This window comes from Fusarium solani (genome assembly GCF_023522795.1).
Source record: "Fusarium solani strain SB1 chromosome Unknown bctg00000008, whole genome shotgun sequence".
NCBI lineage: Eukaryota > Fungi > Ascomycota > Sordariomycetes > Hypocreales > Nectriaceae > Fusarium > Fusarium solani.
Genome location: NW_027072148.1, coordinates 1,922,041 through 1,938,427, shown reverse-complemented (window position 1 = coordinate 1,938,427; position 16,387 = coordinate 1,922,041). Strand labels below are relative to the sequence as shown.

The following is a 16,387-nucleotide window of genomic DNA, read 5'->3' as shown; positions in this document are numbered from 1 at the left end:
TCAAGTTGGTCTTGCTATTGATGCCGGCACCCTTTTTAGAACCCTGGACGAGATCCCCATCCGATGCCACGTACGGTTGTGGTAAATGGGGGACACGTTTGATATAGCCTGCCTCCTTTGTCGGGGTTGCGCACAATGCAAGCGGCCTCAGGTTGGCCGCGGGAACGCGCAGCGTCTTGCGCTCATAACCGGTTGAAGAAGTGCATAGAGAGCCTCATCTTGACTCAAACGCAAAGAGCAGGAAAGAAGAAGAGATTCATCTAAAGTCTCATCTTCTCCTTTTAATATCGCCTTCTCTTCCGTCGAGCCTCACTTCGCCTCGGTGCATTTTTCGTCGTCGTTGTTGTCCTATATATCATCTCACCAAACCCCTTCTACTTTGGCCTCTCCCATTGCTGTCCACTCTTCACGTCGCCCTTGTTGTTTAAAATGCCACAGAGACTTAACTCAAACCAGAAACAAGCTGAGAATGGGCTGTTCACGCGGTTGGTCCTGATATGGAGAGAGAAGGGGTATGATTCTCTCCAATGCCTGCTATCGTTGTCGCGGGGATCTACTGCCGATGATAAAATAATCAATCCCCCTCCATGAGATGGGGTTACGATTCCTTGGAAGTCGACAATATCTCAGTAGTTGCCGTCAGCAGACGTGACGTAGATTGTCTCAACTTCGGGTACCTCGTCCCCGTCAAGTCTGTTGATTATATACACCATGCTCAATGCACCTCGGCAACGCCTCTCGCTATCCATTCTCCAAAGGTGGCAAATGATGTGGATTTGACAAGACCAAAAGGCACTGTGACTTTACTTAAGGCCAACACGGTGGATCGCTTTGCGGAAATGGGTGTATCTGATCCAATTCTCGTACAGCTTTTTGACAAAGCTGCCGCCGCATCCTACAACGTCAAACTTGAGGAAGGCTGCTCTCCCAACTTTTGTCTTTGTCTTTGATAGTGAATTGGCCATCAATCTTGAAAATGGTAGTTCATATATAGAAGCTTGTAGGGTGTTTGGTTCCCCTTTTGCTCAGTGGGATATCTGTTCCTTGGGTCTTGTTCTTGAAGGACTCGGCTAATCATGCCTTTAACCATATATATAAAGAGACGCGATAATGGAAGAGCTACACGGGGGAAGGCTAGAAGATGTTTCAGGATGATGTTTGGTGGTAGTGATTCAAGACGGTTTGTTGGGTGTTCAAGGTAGCCTGCAGCAGATCCCGTACTTCGCAACTCTGGAAATGTGACTGCATTGTAGGCTCATTGGTAGCCATTTTGTGCTTGTCGGCAATGGAATCTTCCAAAAGTAGCATAGACGCAAAGGGAAACCCCAATCGGCCCTCTTCGACTATCCGCCCAAGTGGCTTGGACCACTCACCAAACACCGTTATATATATCCCGCATAAGATAGAGGTAAGAACTAGGAGGGTAGGCAAAAGCTGTACTGGTTTCTGATCACTGTCGAGGTGAGGTGGTGCAGGCTGACGGTCCGCGTTGCTTCTAGAGCCGTGTGACACGAAGAAGAGGTATCCTTGTTGGTCTTCTGTGTGCTCTCTGTCTTTATCCTCCCAAGGCCATCATCAAGCCATTCCAGATCCCTGCCGTCAAAAGCGTCTACTATATATATATACAGACGATGTGGTCATATTACTCCTTCCTCGATGAGTTGACCATGGCGAAAGAATTGGGATGGACCGTTGTCTGCATATAGTCCCCCAGAAAGGTGAGGGAGCCGAGACGCAGAATATATACAGATCGGATGACGGCGTGGATTCCCATGTCTCTCATCACTCTCAGCCTTGAGAAAGCACCGCTCCATGTTGAGGACTCCCTCCCGTCCCGACGCGAAAGTTGAGGGCCCACATTGCGACACAGATCATGGTTGAGAGGTCATGGCGATGAAATCTGGGAACGGCTATATCTACTGCTGTTGAGGAGGGTGAAAGGGGGTGAAATCGAATAGTCGCATGCTCAGGCCCAAGCCACTCCTCAGGCCCAGCCTGTCTTTGGGGGGTATTGATCTCATGGGGAACCCGCAATGATTCTAAGGAAGAAAAATGTATATATAAGAATCTTCAAAACCAGTTGATTCGTCTGGCTGTTTCTCCGGGGAGAAGATATCCGGTTGCTATCCTTCACACTGCGTGATGTCCATGTTGGTTTCGCGGTGAAAGAGTGCCGCACTCTTTGTGAACCAGAACAAGCAAAAGGCGAGCTTTTTCGACCAAGTCCAAGAACTCATGGCAAAGCTGAAGTGCTGGGCTGATGCCAAGGTCCTGGAAAGTCACTTGCAGGGTTGCAGGTTGCTTACGCAACGGAATACGTCTTGACTCGCTATACATATCCACATGACTTTCCACTTGATCCATGGTTGACAGAGCGTATATGTTTAACAGAAAGCGACGACAAGCGATCCGAGGTCGGGATATAAAGGAGGGCCGCCAACCGGAGATGGTGATGGTCGTGACGGTGATGGTCGTAATCGAGACAAGGAGTACGGTGAGAGCTCGCATTCAGCCAACACGAAGCCGGCTTTTCACCGGCTGTCAACAGTTTCCCTATCCCCGAAAGTTTATATAGGATATTGGAGGAAATCCACCATGAAAAAGTCACCCGTCTCCTCTATTGGTAGTTGCGTGGGTAAAGATCGTCTAGAAGCTGTACCAGGCTTCGGGGGCCTCGACAATTCCAATCAGAACGACGCAGCAGGGCAAGCTGACAAATGACAGGGAATGTTGCCACATGCTTGAATGGTGAAGCCGTATATATATATACAGTCTTTTGGCTTCCATCAACTGTGCAAACCTGCCGTCATGCCCGCCGGTTGCGTTCTCTTTGTTCTCATCGAGCACTTGCTATGAAAGCAAATGCCTGCTTGGATCAGTATCCGTACCGTGTAGCCTAGTCGTATTGATACAGAGAGAGCCATCAGGGAAATATGTGGGAAAACAGGTCTCAAGTCATCCAGAAATTCCATGACCAGGGGGCTCTTGTTGTCGCAGTCTTTATCACCGATGAAGACCAGCTCCTGGTCGAAGTCGTTGTGAAAATTGATTGAACCTCTCGACTCTTCGTCCGTCGAATACCGAGACTGGTTTGGAAGCGGAACTGAGTGGCAGGTCGACTAACGACCTTGATTCTCTCTCTGTTCGGGCAACATGCCACCACATCCATCTTGGTGCACTTCGTTGGTCTCGGCACAGTTTGTTCACCTCAACGTTATTCGTTCAACTCGATGCCATCAACGACCGAGCGGGAGTATCATCGATAGGGATGCCTGGAGCCAGTTCTTAGGCCTGCAATTGCCCTTCATCTTTTCTCAGAAACATGGCCACTGTCACTGGAGCGGATAAGCGGAAGCGACGGTGAATGCCTGACTGTATGCCCCTGTATATATATATAATGTAGTCTTCGATCAGAAACAATTCTTGTTATAGAAGGGGGTGGATTGGAGAAGCAGACTAAGGGAGGCAGGGTGAATGGCAAAAACGAAGAGGAGACACTGTGACTTTATAGCAGTAGAATCAAGCTGACATAATGGTACCGAACTGTGTAAGTTTGTCAGGAATATAGTTGGCTCTGGTTATTTGCTAGACATTGCTGCAGGCTTGCTTGATAGACAAGGGCAAATGGAATGTGTTGAGCGGGGGGTTGACAGTGACTGCTTTGCTATTAGATCACATCGTAGTGTGAGTTTGCCAAACACAAAGAAAGAGTATCCTACCACACCATTCAATCTCTCGTTTACTTGTCAGAAATGGTTTTATAGCCCATGCCAATTTTCTTGATGGCAAAAAGGCCAGTTTGAGAGTTAAGGGGGGCTTGTTAGCTATGTATGCCCCAAGACAATCAACATGAAGCAGGTCCTTGTCAAGTAAAGTCCATTTCTACTTGCTTAGAAACCGTAGTCTCATCTCTAAGTATCTAACAAGCTTATGGACGAGAATTAAAAGACGCATCAAGCCTAAACTAACCCAATGTATCCCTTTCATCAACAAACCACTTAAGCGGGGCAAGCTCCAACCTTCTTGGGCTCGCAGCCACCAGCACAACCATTGTACATGGTGCACTTCTGCTTAGCGTCGGAGCAGACGTTCTTGAGGGTGGCCGTGTCGCCGTAGTTGGCGTTGATGCCCGCAAGCTCGCCGCCGTTCTTGGCCGTGACGCCCTCGATGTAGACGTTGCGCTTGCACTGCTTCTTGCAGTTGCCGCAGGATCGGTACAGCTTGCCGTAGTCCTCGACGTAGAAGTTGATGATGTTGACCGTGCCGCAGCCGTTGTGCTGGACTACCTTGTCTGAGGCGTGGTAGGCGCCTCCGCCGATGATCCAGGATTCTTTGCCAGCCTTGTCTTCCTTCTAGGGGGTTGTTAGGATCCATGAGGCTATCTTTGGAGATGGTAAACGTACAATGGAAATGGCATCCTCGCAAACATCTTCGAACCAGACAAACTCAAGGGTACAGTGTCCCTTGCAGTGAACACCCTCAGCTTGGTCCTTGCCAATGATGACATTCTTCAAAGTAGCGCCCTCATGGAGCAGGAACACGGCGTCCTTATCACCTAGAAGCATATTGGCTTCACATATGTCTTGTAGATGAGTGTTACTGTTCACTCACCGCCCTCATTCTGGCCCTTGCAGGCTCCTGATCCACGGTCATACTTGGCCCACTTGCCGTCAAAGACCTCACCGGCCTTGACCTCGATGACTTTGCTCTTGGAGATGTGATCAGTGGGCTTAGGAACTCCGCCAGTGTATCCAAGGCAGGCCATGGCCGAGGGGAGGAGGCTCGAGGCCGCGACAACAAGAATTGAAGCCTTCATGGTGGATAGACTTGGGATTGTACAGGTCGAGATCAAGCAGAGAGTTGCAAGCGATGGACTTGTTTGTGAGATGGTTTAGAAACAGAAGGACCACAGTAATGGACTCTTATATAGGTCTTCGACACAACATCGATTCTTCTTCATCAGTTTCTCGTGAGGCCTCAGAGACCCCATGGACATAACCAAGAGCTGATCTGATTGATGGAAGTTTCCCACGACTTTTCCACGACAAGGCGTACCATACCAGCTCACGCGGGATACTCTGATGGGTGCCTCCTCCGTGGTTCCCGTATCCGTAAAATTATGAACCCCGTCCACCGCGCCGCCGACGCTCCGAGACCCGTGACGGGGATCCTCACCCACCCCGGTCCATCTCGGTTGAATAGGCCGGTGCGGGTAAGGCAGGCAATCACCTTGCGAGACGATGTTTCAGAATGAATATGACGTATATTTTACCCGATCACGCCACGGTTCGTTGTCATCTGTAGATTCTCACTTGATGATGATGGATCAAGGTGTGCCCCTGAAATCATTCCTTCAGCTGGGTCCAAGCCGTGGGTCTTGCTGACATAGAAATAACGGCAAGAAACTCACATGGAAATTCCTTGGCTTTCTCCTCGTACTGTCTAGTTATTAAAGCTTCAACACAAGGTTAAAATGGACCTATCAACAAGGTGCTATCTGATGAATCTGATCCGCACCAACGAGATACTCGCAGGATGTCAGACGGTACCACACACTTGGTCATCCCATAAGGTACCACATCTCTTCTACCCTACAGGTCCCTGACCACTCGTGACATTTCCAATGAAACCCTTTCACAAACAGGTAATTTTTGCGGGGTAGCGAGAGAAGGCTCCGTCGCCTTGCTCCTCGATTTGGCAGTTGTACATACGACTGGGGCGACTTGATTGGTGGCTCTATTCTTACCGTTGATCCTACAGCTGAGGATTCGATCAGAGGGTTGCAAATGTCACTTGGGGACTGCATTTCACTCAGCTGGCATCACGAAATGGCATTGGGGATGGATCGATATCCCGCAGTTCGCCAGGGAGATGCTTGTCGGGTGAAAGACGGCCGAAGTTAACGTACAGAGTTGAAATGGGCCGGTAGTGATGAAGAGTTGAAGCAGAGAGTAGTGACTTTCACTCGCTATATTCTACAGGCGTCTTGTGAATAAGCTTGATACCTTACACCCGATCAAGTTGCCGATTAGCAAACTGATATTGACCGATCTACCAGTAACCACTCCCTTCAGACATTCTATCCCGCACAAAACTCCGACGGCCCTTCTCCATGACATGCCAAGCCGTGGGTCACGGCAATCCCGGTAGTTCCCAAGGTCCACCCTCCGAGCCCCCGGGTCGGGTTGCCCTCGCTAAGAGAGTCCGGCCGGGTGGGCAGGGATCGATGCCGAGCCGCCTCTTGTCATGGAATCATCCGATCGTGTTATCCCCCCGAGACCCGCGGGGGCGGTCTACAAAATTTCCATCCTTCCGTCGGGTTATTCGGAGCAGCCCGTAGTTTATGTGTGTAATAGATCCAGAGTTAAGATGCAGGGAGTGTGGATATGGCAGAAGTCTCAGTATCAGATCGTCATGATAGAAGGTTCAGGTCCAAGTAGTGGCAACACAAGTCGGTAGTGATTAGCCATAGACTTCCGTAGGTAGTAAGTATTATTAGAAGTCGACGTACTTCTAGGCACCTTTCAAATGATCTGGCTTGAAGAAACCTGCAGTCTTCTAGTTCAGAGTTGCTAGATAGGTGTTGCTACCCTATCGGTATGGTGATATCCTCCATTTGTCTCTGCAGAGGGTTTGTTACAGCCAGAGCTCATCTCCCTACAAAAACAAAACAACTCAGCTTTTATGCCATAATTCTGATAGTCATATTTATTCTTTACCTTTCTGATTCACTACACTGCTTCACTTTATTCCGCTAGACTCACTAAGCCCATACTCGCGCAATACCGGGAATTTATATATGGAGAAAGCGACGTTACGTTCTATAATAGTATGCCTATAACATATATGGTAGTGTTATTCTTTTTTGATACAATTTTCCCCTTCAAATGTCTCCCAGTGGGACCACCGAAGGGACTTGACTTCCTCCAAGGCCCATGTGATTAAAGACGAATACGAAACCGACCTCATCAGACACGACTGCATTTACAACCTCTTCAAAGATGGTACGAGATACCAGCTGAGCCAGATCTCTTAAGTTTCCATCCGAAATCGTCATGGACGGCGCCCCCTTAGAGTCAAGGACAAGAGTGAAAGGTATCTGCCAAAAGGCTGGAAGGACTGAGCCGGGAACAATAAGCCCTGGATTGACGATATCTACGAAGCTATCATAGAATGCCTCACGCCGGGCAGGTCAAAATCTTAACCTCGGAGTTTTTAGGTGCGAGTTCGTTGCCTGCGAGAACCCTGGCTCTATCGTCTGGAACTCGGGTGATTCTCTCCGGATGCCTATAAGTGTAAGGGCTTGTCCGGAATCCCACGATGGTTTGCTTAGATCTAAAAAATCCCACTAGGAGTCTTTGCCAGAATGATGCTGGTCCAGATGCCAGAGTCAACAGAATGGGCAAGGAGTGAGAACTAAGTCGACTGAGGCAGAGCGAGCCACATGTTCGACCAAGGGTCTCAACTAATAAGATCTATCTGGTGATTCGCCGTTATCGGATGATTGAGAATGGCCTTGTTGACTTCGACGTGTCTGTAGTCCTCGAACAACGCGCCGAGTGGTTGAAATCCCTTCCCTACCTAGGTTTGGGTAGCCAGGACTATCCACCACATAACGAGAGCCTCGAACTATGCCATCAATACTCTATTCATATGGCTCGCATTGTGGTGAGTCCGTGATACATCATTGGGTTACTCCTCGACGACAAGTGCTCTATTCAACACCTACTATCAATCCATACCCCAGGCACTTTTCACGGGTGACAGAGAATGTACTCAATAGTGTTTTTAGTGAACCAGATAATGCATCTGCCCTCTGCCATCATCCCCATGAGCTAAAACCTCCTCGCTTGACAGCATCATCATAAGAGTTAGGTACGATTACTAGACCACGATGATGATTTACTAATGGGAACCATTAAAGTATAAGGAAGGAATCTAGGTCCCATTTCCTTTCATCTCTTCCTCTTCCTCTCTCTCCTCCCTAGTCATTCCTTCTTTTTCATCCTCTCTCTTACGTCTCTTCCAACCCCGTACACCATTTCTCATCCTCCCTCACATCAACCCGCTCCCGCTCCCGCTCCCGCTCCCGCTCCCGCTCATCTCAGACCAGTGGAACACGCTGCAATCATGCCCAAGGCACAGAAAACACCCTGGGCTGGGTACTGGGGACCTACCCCCCGGAACGAAGTCATCATCTCACGGGCTGATCGAGCTACAAGCATCTACGATCGCGACGTCGCATTTCGTCAGTCTCAGAGAGATGCCTTGATCATTGCCCCTCGGGAAGGCTATCAGCAGAGAAGCCAGAAACGGGGAGCAGATTTCGACGATGACTCCGAGGGTGAGACCTTCCACACTCCGAAGGCGAGATGCATGCCGCTCGACGGTGAGGACATATCGATCGAAGGTAGCGACATGGTGGCACAGGATTCAGGAGACGAAACCGAGCATCAACATGCGAACGAGGCACCTGCTTCACTGACCGTTCCAAGCAATGGACAGTTTCTAGACAGTAAGTGCTGCGAATTTACGTCGACGGAATGCGTAGCTAACTCTGTTCACAGTTCAGGAACGCCTAGCTACCATGGAGGGCAAGGTGCAGTCTCTCGACAAAACCACAGAGAAGCATGTGGGCGACATCGGTTACCTCCTCCCACGGATGACGGAGTTGACAAGCGTAGGCCAGGCGGTCAAGAAAAATGTCAGCGTACTGGAGAATTCGATCGACACGACCAATGACAACATTTTGGGTCTGCTAGAGGGACTGCAGCATTGCTCGGGAGTCGACCGCGACATGCTATCACTCTTTCGGAGACTGATTGAGCTCGTGGGAAAGACAGGGAGAGACTTGAAAACCACCAGAAAGGTCTTGGACGAGACACGAGCAGCACAGGCCGAGGACCGGGCAACCATCTCCAGTCTCCAAAAGGAGCTTTCAGAGATGAAGGGTGAGGGGAGCACTGGGCCAGAGAGCATCAAGTCAGACAGCACCTGGACATGATGCAACATCTTTTGTGATGGGCATCAAAGGCGACGGGCTAGTTTCGCTGGGAGCTGAATATCGATCTTGGGCCGCTCAGGAGAATGGACACCAGCACGATAGGTCGCATCGTTGGCATCTACCGAGACTGAGGATGCCATGCATTTCGGGGAATACCGACACCGAGCTTCTTTTTTGTAACTAGGCCAGGCACTTGCCGGCGGTCAAAGAAACTTTACCCTTTGCTACAGTAAACGTTGCTGGGCTATATAAAAACTCAAGTTTAAATTAACATCACGTCAAGTCCGAGACTCAACCTCGTCGTTGATACATATTCTCCCTTGACAATATCACCGGCAGCCCAACAATTGCAAGGGGCAACAACACTAGCGATTATACAGTAACAGGCCAGCTGACAGGGTTGATGTGATTGGACGGACCCCCTGGCCTATATTCACACGACGGTGACGACTGCGTGCAGGAAATCAACCCACCCCGAGTTTCAGCGTCGACTGGGCAGACTTGGAACGATTCGCCTGCAATTTCTTTGTCTGAGAGGATCTAGACTTGACAGCTACAGCCAATGAATCACGCTATTGCCTCTCTGCTCCATCTTGACGTCTCCCATTCGTTGTCGCTTTGACCCCGCAAGTCATGTCTCGTGTCAAGTCAGGTCAGGCCGTGGATGGTTCGGCTCAGATGTTGCACATCCTCTTGTTTTTGTATCAACCATTGTTTTTAGCCCCCAAAGTTGTTGGTGCTGCTACTGCTACTACTGCCGGCACTTGGTTCAAACTGTGGATTTTGAAGCACCTTGTTGCTTCAGTCGCGAGCTCATCCCCACCAAAGCTATCCTTGTCGCAATCAGCTCAACCACGTCCAAGCCCAAGTCTCACTTGTGCTTACCTGCCATATCCTAGGCCTTAGAATCTCTTGTCTCTGCCTGCCCTTTCCCGACTTGGCAGTATCTGCGGCAAGCTGGTGCTTAGGCAGACAAGGGGGCGCTATTCCGCTTCTGTCCCAGGTCAACCTGACGTGCCCCTCCTTCACTCAGACAAGGTAGCGTAGCATCCATTCCCGACCTTGCCATCTACATCGCCTTAAACCTCAAACAAGGCCGCATTTCTTACACTCGTTTTTCCTTACCTTTCTCTCTCTCTCTCCCTCACCCTTCTCTCTACCTTCAGTCAAAATGTCTGCCCGTCTCCCCCTCTTCACCCGCGGCCTCGCCGGCCCCCAGGAGACCGAGAACGGCGGAGGCTCCCCCGCCGAGCAGCGAGACGACGCCAAGCGCAACTTTCTCAAGACGATGCGCGCCCTGCCCACGCAGCACTACTGGAACGTCTACTTTGACCGCCAGGCCAAGGACGGTCAGCCCTCGGCCGACGGCAAGGACCAGTACCACGCCAAGCTCGAGCAGCTCGGCACCCAGATCGAGTCGGTTCAGGACTTTTGGCGATACGCCAACAACACCCCCATCGAGAACATCAAGATGCGCGAGTCCCTGTACCTCTTCAAGTCTGGCTTCCGCCCCGTCTGGGAGGATCGCCGCAATATTCTCGGTGGTAGCTGGACCTTTCGTGTGCCCAAGAGCATTGGGCCTGATGTCTGGACCCGTGTTCAGCTGCTAGCCATCGGCGAGAAGCTCCAGAGCGTCCTTGACGAGGGTATGTCTATCCACGTACTCCAGATACACCAACTAGCGCTAACCGAAACCCACTACAGATGATCAGCTCTGCGGCGTCGGTCTCTCGGTTCGTTTCAACTCGCACCTCATCACCATCTGGCACCGCGACGCCTCCAAGCAGAACTCGGTCGAGGGCATCCTCGCCTGTGTCATGGAGGAGCTTCCCCCGGAGCTGCGCCCCAAGCCCGACGCATACTTTTACAAGAGGCACGCCGACCACCTCGGCTTCAACCCTCCCCCGGAGCTCAAGGCCGTTCTCGACTCCCGCCGCCGTGAGGAAGCCGCCCGACAAGCGGCCACCCAGGACGAGTCGGGTGATGCTGCGCCGGCCGAGCAGCCCGAGGTGACGGTTCAGTCACCTCAATGAGTTACGAATATTACGGCCTTTGATATTCACTTCATTGTTTGTTTAATTTTCTTTTTTGAGATCTTCAGTTTGGGAACACATCAAGTGTGTCGGCTTCAGCCTTGACACACATCCCGTCGTCACGGGCGGGGGAGGAATTGCATTTGTCATGGCGTTTCAGAAGTAGGCGGGAAATCATATACTATTACGGCCAGGGAAATTCGTCTAGAAGGATTTAACATCCCCTGGTTACTATTCAAATCGATCAAGGCGAGAGAACCAGAGCTCGTCATACACAAACCCCTTTCCCTTTGTTCCGTATGAGTGCACGCCATGATGGCTTCCAAGGGCTAAAACAGGCTTGTCATGATATGAAGGGTTGTCCGCCCCTTTGTTCAATTTCCGCCATCTTTGCAGGGGTATCTGAGTTAACCACATGGATCTCGTCGTCAGGCCTTAAGGCTGGCTTACCTTGACACTAGACTCGACTCCACTGACCGTCCTGTCCAATTCTTGCGTCAAGCCATTGTATGGCCAATACTTGATCCCTGAACTTTGCTCCCCCTTATACTATCGACTCCTCAAACGCCCGTATAGTAGTAATAGTTAGTTTCGTATCTTCGTAATTCGTATCGTGAAAAGGCACGTGTCGAGACGTCATGTCACCTCCAGACTCCGGCGCTCTTCATGACCCCGTCAAACTCGTCGACGCCCACGCCTCTGGCAACGCCCACGCCGCCATTTGCCTCTAGAATCATATCCTTGAGCAACTCCTCGTCGACATCCTCCTTCAGGACCGCGGCTACACGGCGGAGGTGCGCCAGTGTGATCGGTCCGTCCTGCCCGTTTGTGAAGAGTCGGAAAGCCTCTTCCACCTCGGCGCGGTGGGCGTCAGAGTTGTGCTCCCGAGTGTGGAATTTGAGCGCGCAGATGGCGAAGAAGGGTTCGAAGGTCGCGTAGCCGTCGGATTCGGGGTCGAGGATGGAGATGAACTCTTTGAGTTCTTCGGGAGACGAGGCCGGTACACCGAGTGCTCTACGCCACAAACATTGCATTAGCAAGAGTTGGGCATTGCAACCCTTTCGAGACTTACATCAGCGCAGACTTGACATCGTCAATGGGGAGAACTCCATGCTTCTCGCCGTCCATGGGTTCCGCAAAGAGGCTAAACGCCTCACGGATCTCGCCCTCCTCCTGCGGGGTGACGTTGTGCTCCTTTGCGAGCTTGGACTGGCGGGCCTTGGGCGCGGCACCACCGCTGGCGGCTGCTTTGCGCTTCGGAGGCTGAGACCTTGTTAGACCTTTTTCTCTTTTTCGTGTGTTGTGTGATGTAGAGTATCGTACCATGTGCGATATTGCCGTAATTCGTGGGGGAAAGAATGTTGGCGGCTTGCGACGCAGTTCACGGTTGCTAGTGTTGGTCATCTTGGTGGTGACGGCGGGTGGTTGGCGCCGCCCGGTGGACAGTGTAGAAGGACAGTGTTTTCGGATTTCTAATACTGTACGGGCCGCATTCACGACACTTCTTTATCAGTTTTTCTCGCCAGCTCCCAACCTTTCCTCCTCGACATTCTTCCACAATCCAAGACTCCAAGACTTCAACGCCTCGACGCCGGACAAAGGCCATTCGTGTCCCTTTATGGGAATCAGTACCGCGATAGCCTCAAGGTTTGTAATGGTCCACAGCCGAGGCGCGAATCTAGTCTTGCTACCTTCGATTCCAATCACCCTCGAAGGAATATCCTCCCACCGCTTCTAAAAATGCTAGAGCTTGCCGCTTTGAATGTACTACAGCGAGCAAGTGTGGACAGTGAAGCAAGATGAAAACCCGCCACTTCGACTCTTCAAACGATGTGGTTCCAGTGGGTAGCAAGCGACGCCGTTGTCAGAGACGGATGCCTCGCGATCCCTGGAGACATGCAAAACATAGACTTCAACTTTTTTCAATTTCAATCAACTATCACGAGTATCTCTGCTCGGTATGCACGCTCCATTCGCTTCATCATGCATGTGTTCTCCTATTGCCTCAACTCCCAACCACCCAAACCCCATGACTGCCTACATCTTTGACTCGGGAGCCCTGGAATGGTCAATTGAGTCTGTCAAACTTGAAGATGTTAAAGAGATACTTACTCACTTAAAGTTGTTCTTCATCTCTCGCAACTTTGTCATAACAGCCACGGGCTCAGTCTCACCCGTCACCTTCTGGATTTCGGGATCCTGATGCAGTCCAGTCAGCTTGGCTCAAAGTCAACCTACGTCTTGACAAACCTCGACTCTCATAAACACATTATGCTCCTATAGCTCCTTGTTAGCCAGCCTGTTAGGTCTCGGAAGCAATATCCTAACCTTTTCATCTCCAATGGTAAACTTTCCAGTCGTCACCTTGTTGTTCTCGGCATACGAGTGGAGCTTTTGCACCGCATCTCGCTGCGATACAGAGGCCGCAAACTTGACGTTCGACTTGGTGTACTCGTGTCCAGGCTGCATCGATGTTAGAACTTGACCAACCCAATCATCTGCCTGACTTCTCACATAGACCAATGTGTCATCTGGCAGAGCGGCGAGGCGCTTGTTCAGAGCCTCGTGCATCTCCGCCGCAGAGCCTTCGAAGAATCTTCCGCAACCTAACCAGGTTAGTCTCATCCACACACGGGGAATATGAGAACTTGCCGCCGATGAAAAGAGTATCTCCTGTGAAAACAGCCTTTTCGTTGCCGTCCTCCATGAAGAAACAAATGCTGTCCTGGGTATGGCAGGGCGTGTGAACACCCTTCACAGTGATGTCACCCAGCTTAAAGGTCTCGCCGTGGCCAGGTGTCTTGGTGACACCCTCACAGTCCTTGCCTCCGATAATGTCCAGCTTGGGGGTTCCAAGTTCGGCGAGCTTGACAAGATTAGTGAAAGTTCATGAGTACAGCTCGATATGGCACCTTACCAGCTTCTTGTTACCTCCCGCATGGTCCCAATGGCTGCGGGGTCAGTTTGCTGCACAAGGAGGGGTTGTCCGGCACTCACTGATGAGTGTTGACGATGGCCGTCAGGTTAATCTTGCCCGCCTGGATAGCATCCTTCAGAACCGGAGCAACTCTATCGAAATGGACCATTAGCGAGCCAATTCAGAAAGGCTTCATGAGTCCCACGTACTCCGGAGGGTTGGCAGGGTCGATAATCACAGCATCCTTGGATTTGTCATCGACCACCAAGTAGGCGTAATTGTTGTGGCTCCCCTCCCCTGTGAGAGTCAGTATCTTCTATCCCCTCAATGCCAGATAATCCCATAACCAGACGAGAAGCGTTACATACACATGGGAATCGACTGGATATGCATGGCGCGGGATGCAGCAAGCTACGTCAACTCAGCTTCTCCAGCTCTACAAAGTGGAGAGCAATTGACCTACCGCTGTGGAGATGATTCCAAATTTCTTGTTGAGAAACGGTCGTCTGGCCGCGAGTCTATACATAGGTGTGTAAATGCAGAGGAAAGAGTCAAGGTTGCAGTGTAAGAGGACGATGCCGAATGGGATGTTAGGCTTTGTAATCTTGGCCAGGGCTAGCGAGGCATCATGTCTCCAACATCATGACGTTGCCCCGATGGGGATGCGGCACGTGATATCGGCATTCAAGACATCGAGAAACACCGCATGGCGAGCTTTGGAGGGACTCGTCATGATATCAAGTTGGGGTATCAAATATTTTATGCTGGAAGCAAGTCTAGACAATGCCAATGGGCTTGGGCTTCCAAGGACCCTCAAACTGTGTCCATCCAAAATCTTGGTCAACCTCTGCCGCCTCTCCATCACCTGCGGCAGACTCATGAGCTTCAGTATCCTTCATGGGTATATCTGCAGCTCCGGTGTCCTGAGCGCCCTTCTGTCCATCCAAATCCTTCAACCGCTGGCTCAGTTCCGCGCACTTGAGAAACACCTGGTTCCCTGGTAGACTGCTCCTAACCTCGTCCACCGTCTTCATCACGCGCTCCCTCGGCCACCGCTCAAACTCGCCAATCATGATGCCCAACTTGGCTTCGTCTCCCTCGCGCAGATATCGCAGCACCATCTGCCGGCATGGATCGCCCGTGTCGTCGCCGAGGTGCTTCCAGTAGTAGTCCCAGATCCACGCCAGTGCCTTCTTTGCCGCTGTGCGTAGCTTTGCCAACGAGGGCAACTGCTCGTGCGTTGACTGATGTCGGAGCTCGACAAAAGTGGCTGGTAAACCTATCGTCTTTGCGATCGAGTACATGCTCTGCTTGCGCTGCTTGTCCTGGTGGCCATCGAGAAGACCGGTAACGAACCTAGACTTCACGTGAGCTCTGTTCAAAACATCTCATGTGTAAAGACTCACCGACTAAAGGCCGCCGAGTATGCTGCTCGTATAGCATATGCTGATGAGGCTGCATTCTCCCCTGCAGCTGCTTCTCCATCACTCAACATGGCTGCCATCAAGAGGGCTGTCGACTCGACCATGTGAGGACAGTTTCCTCGCTGCATCCACATCGAGACCCGCGCAACCGCCTGATGCTGTTTCCTCCTTGCCTCTTTGTCATCTGTATTTTGACGAGGCCGAATGATTCCCGAATGCTCCTGCTGACCAGCATCTTCTGGCTTTTGCTCTGGGTCCTGGGTGGTGGTGCTGATTCCGTCAAATGAGGCGTAGAGCTGTTCGCGAACCAGCAAAAGTTCATAGCGGTCGCGCCACGGCGTGAAGACGTATTGAACCATGAGAACAACTGTGATCGTAGCTTTCTTTGAGAGAATTGTTTTCGTCTTAGGCTTTGGCGATTTACAGGATTTGATGGTGCTTGTTGTTGAGATGAGAAATCTTAGATTTACGATTTGGCAGTGTGGAATAATTTTCCAGCGCTTGACAGTGGGTTACAACATCACAGCTATCAGCAACCCAAATGTTTATTATCACACAACATATTATGCACATTCCAGTTTATGGGACGTCTAATTTGTGGTTCGTTTTATTCATTCCACATTCTATCGGTGTCATATTCTCATTTCCGGAGCCATTTTGCAGTACAAGTCCATATCATTTTCCCATTTAGGAGACAGTCTCCTCAACACAGAAGATGCCATACTCCTCCTTGAGCTCCTTCAGGATAGGGTTGTTGATCTTGCCGTTCATGGGAGCCAGGATACCCTTCTCAGACAGGGTACCGTTGAGAACCTGCTTGACAGCGGCCACACCCACGAGGCGAGCCATGACGGAGTAGCCCTTGGGGTCACCGTACTCAACGAGAGTAGAGGTGCGGGTCTCGCGGGAGCCGTCCTTGTGCTCAATCTCGAACTTGTGCTGGAGCATGACGAGATCACGCTCACCCTCCTCGAACTGCATCTTCTTCTCGAGGGTAGCGCAGACGGTG

General features: G+C 50.9%; 7 protein-coding genes across 7 annotated transcripts; 2 read left to right on the top strand and 5 right to left on the bottom strand.

The window, feature by feature from the left end:
- Positions 1–3,998: 3,998 nt before the first annotated feature.
- Positions 3,999–4,816, bottom strand: MRS44_012657 (uncharacterized protein; the record flags this gene model as incomplete). Its single annotated transcript, XM_046278512.2, has 3 exons — positions 3,999–4,352; positions 4,404–4,555; positions 4,612–4,816. The coding sequence occupies 3 exons, from the start codon at positions 4,814–4,816 to the stop codon at positions 3,999–4,001; spliced, it is 711 nt and encodes a 236-aa protein (XP_046132885.2).
- A 3,314-nt stretch (positions 4,817–8,130) lies between these two features.
- Positions 8,131–9,004, top strand: MRS44_012656 (uncharacterized protein; the record flags this gene model as incomplete). The annotated part of the gene is made up of 2 exons (XM_046273800.2): positions 8,131–8,515; positions 8,568–9,004. The coding sequence occupies 2 exons, from the start codon at positions 8,131–8,133 to the stop codon at positions 9,002–9,004; spliced, it is 822 nt and encodes a 273-aa protein (XP_046132886.2).
- A 1,171-nt stretch (positions 9,005–10,175) lies between these two features.
- MRS44_012655 (uncharacterized protein) lies at positions 10,176–11,037 on the top strand (the record flags this gene model as incomplete). The annotated part of the gene is made up of 2 exons (XM_046269403.2): positions 10,176–10,650; positions 10,709–11,037. 2 exons carry the CDS (start codon positions 10,176–10,178, stop codon positions 11,035–11,037), a joined length of 804 nt encoding a protein of 267 aa, XP_046132887.1.
- Positions 11,038–11,678: 641 nt separating this feature from the next.
- MRS44_012654 (uncharacterized protein) lies at positions 11,679–12,441 on the bottom strand (the record flags this gene model as incomplete). Its single annotated transcript, XM_046269404.2, has 3 exons — positions 11,679–12,051; positions 12,110–12,300; positions 12,361–12,441. The coding sequence occupies 3 exons, from the start codon at positions 12,439–12,441 to the stop codon at positions 11,679–11,681; spliced, it is 645 nt and encodes a 214-aa protein (XP_046132888.2).
- Positions 12,442–13,074: 633 nt separating this feature from the next.
- MRS44_012653 (uncharacterized protein) lies at positions 13,075–14,480 on the bottom strand (the record flags this gene model as incomplete). Its single annotated transcript, XM_065618872.1, has 10 exons — positions 13,075–13,096; positions 13,154–13,236; positions 13,288–13,314; positions 13,366–13,622; positions 13,669–13,903; positions 13,955–13,988; positions 14,035–14,106; positions 14,164–14,251; positions 14,323–14,365; positions 14,418–14,480. The coding sequence occupies 10 exons, from the start codon at positions 14,478–14,480 to the stop codon at positions 13,075–13,077; spliced, it is 924 nt and encodes a 307-aa protein (XP_065474944.1).
- Positions 14,481–14,730: 250 nt separating this feature from the next.
- Positions 14,731–15,737, bottom strand: MRS44_012652 (uncharacterized protein; the record flags this gene model as incomplete). Its single annotated transcript, XM_046284043.2, has 2 exons — positions 14,731–15,310; positions 15,361–15,737. 2 exons carry the CDS (start codon positions 15,735–15,737, stop codon positions 14,731–14,733), a joined length of 957 nt encoding a protein of 318 aa, XP_046132890.2.
- Positions 15,738–16,065: 328 nt separating this feature from the next.
- Positions 16,066–16,359, bottom strand: MRS44_012651 (uncharacterized protein; the record flags this gene model as incomplete). Its single annotated transcript, XM_065618871.1, has 1 exon — positions 16,066–16,359. The coding sequence occupies one exon, from the start codon at positions 16,357–16,359 to the stop codon at positions 16,066–16,068; it is 294 nt and encodes a 97-aa protein (XP_065474943.1).
- Between the last annotated feature and the right edge of the window lie 28 nt (positions 16,360–16,387).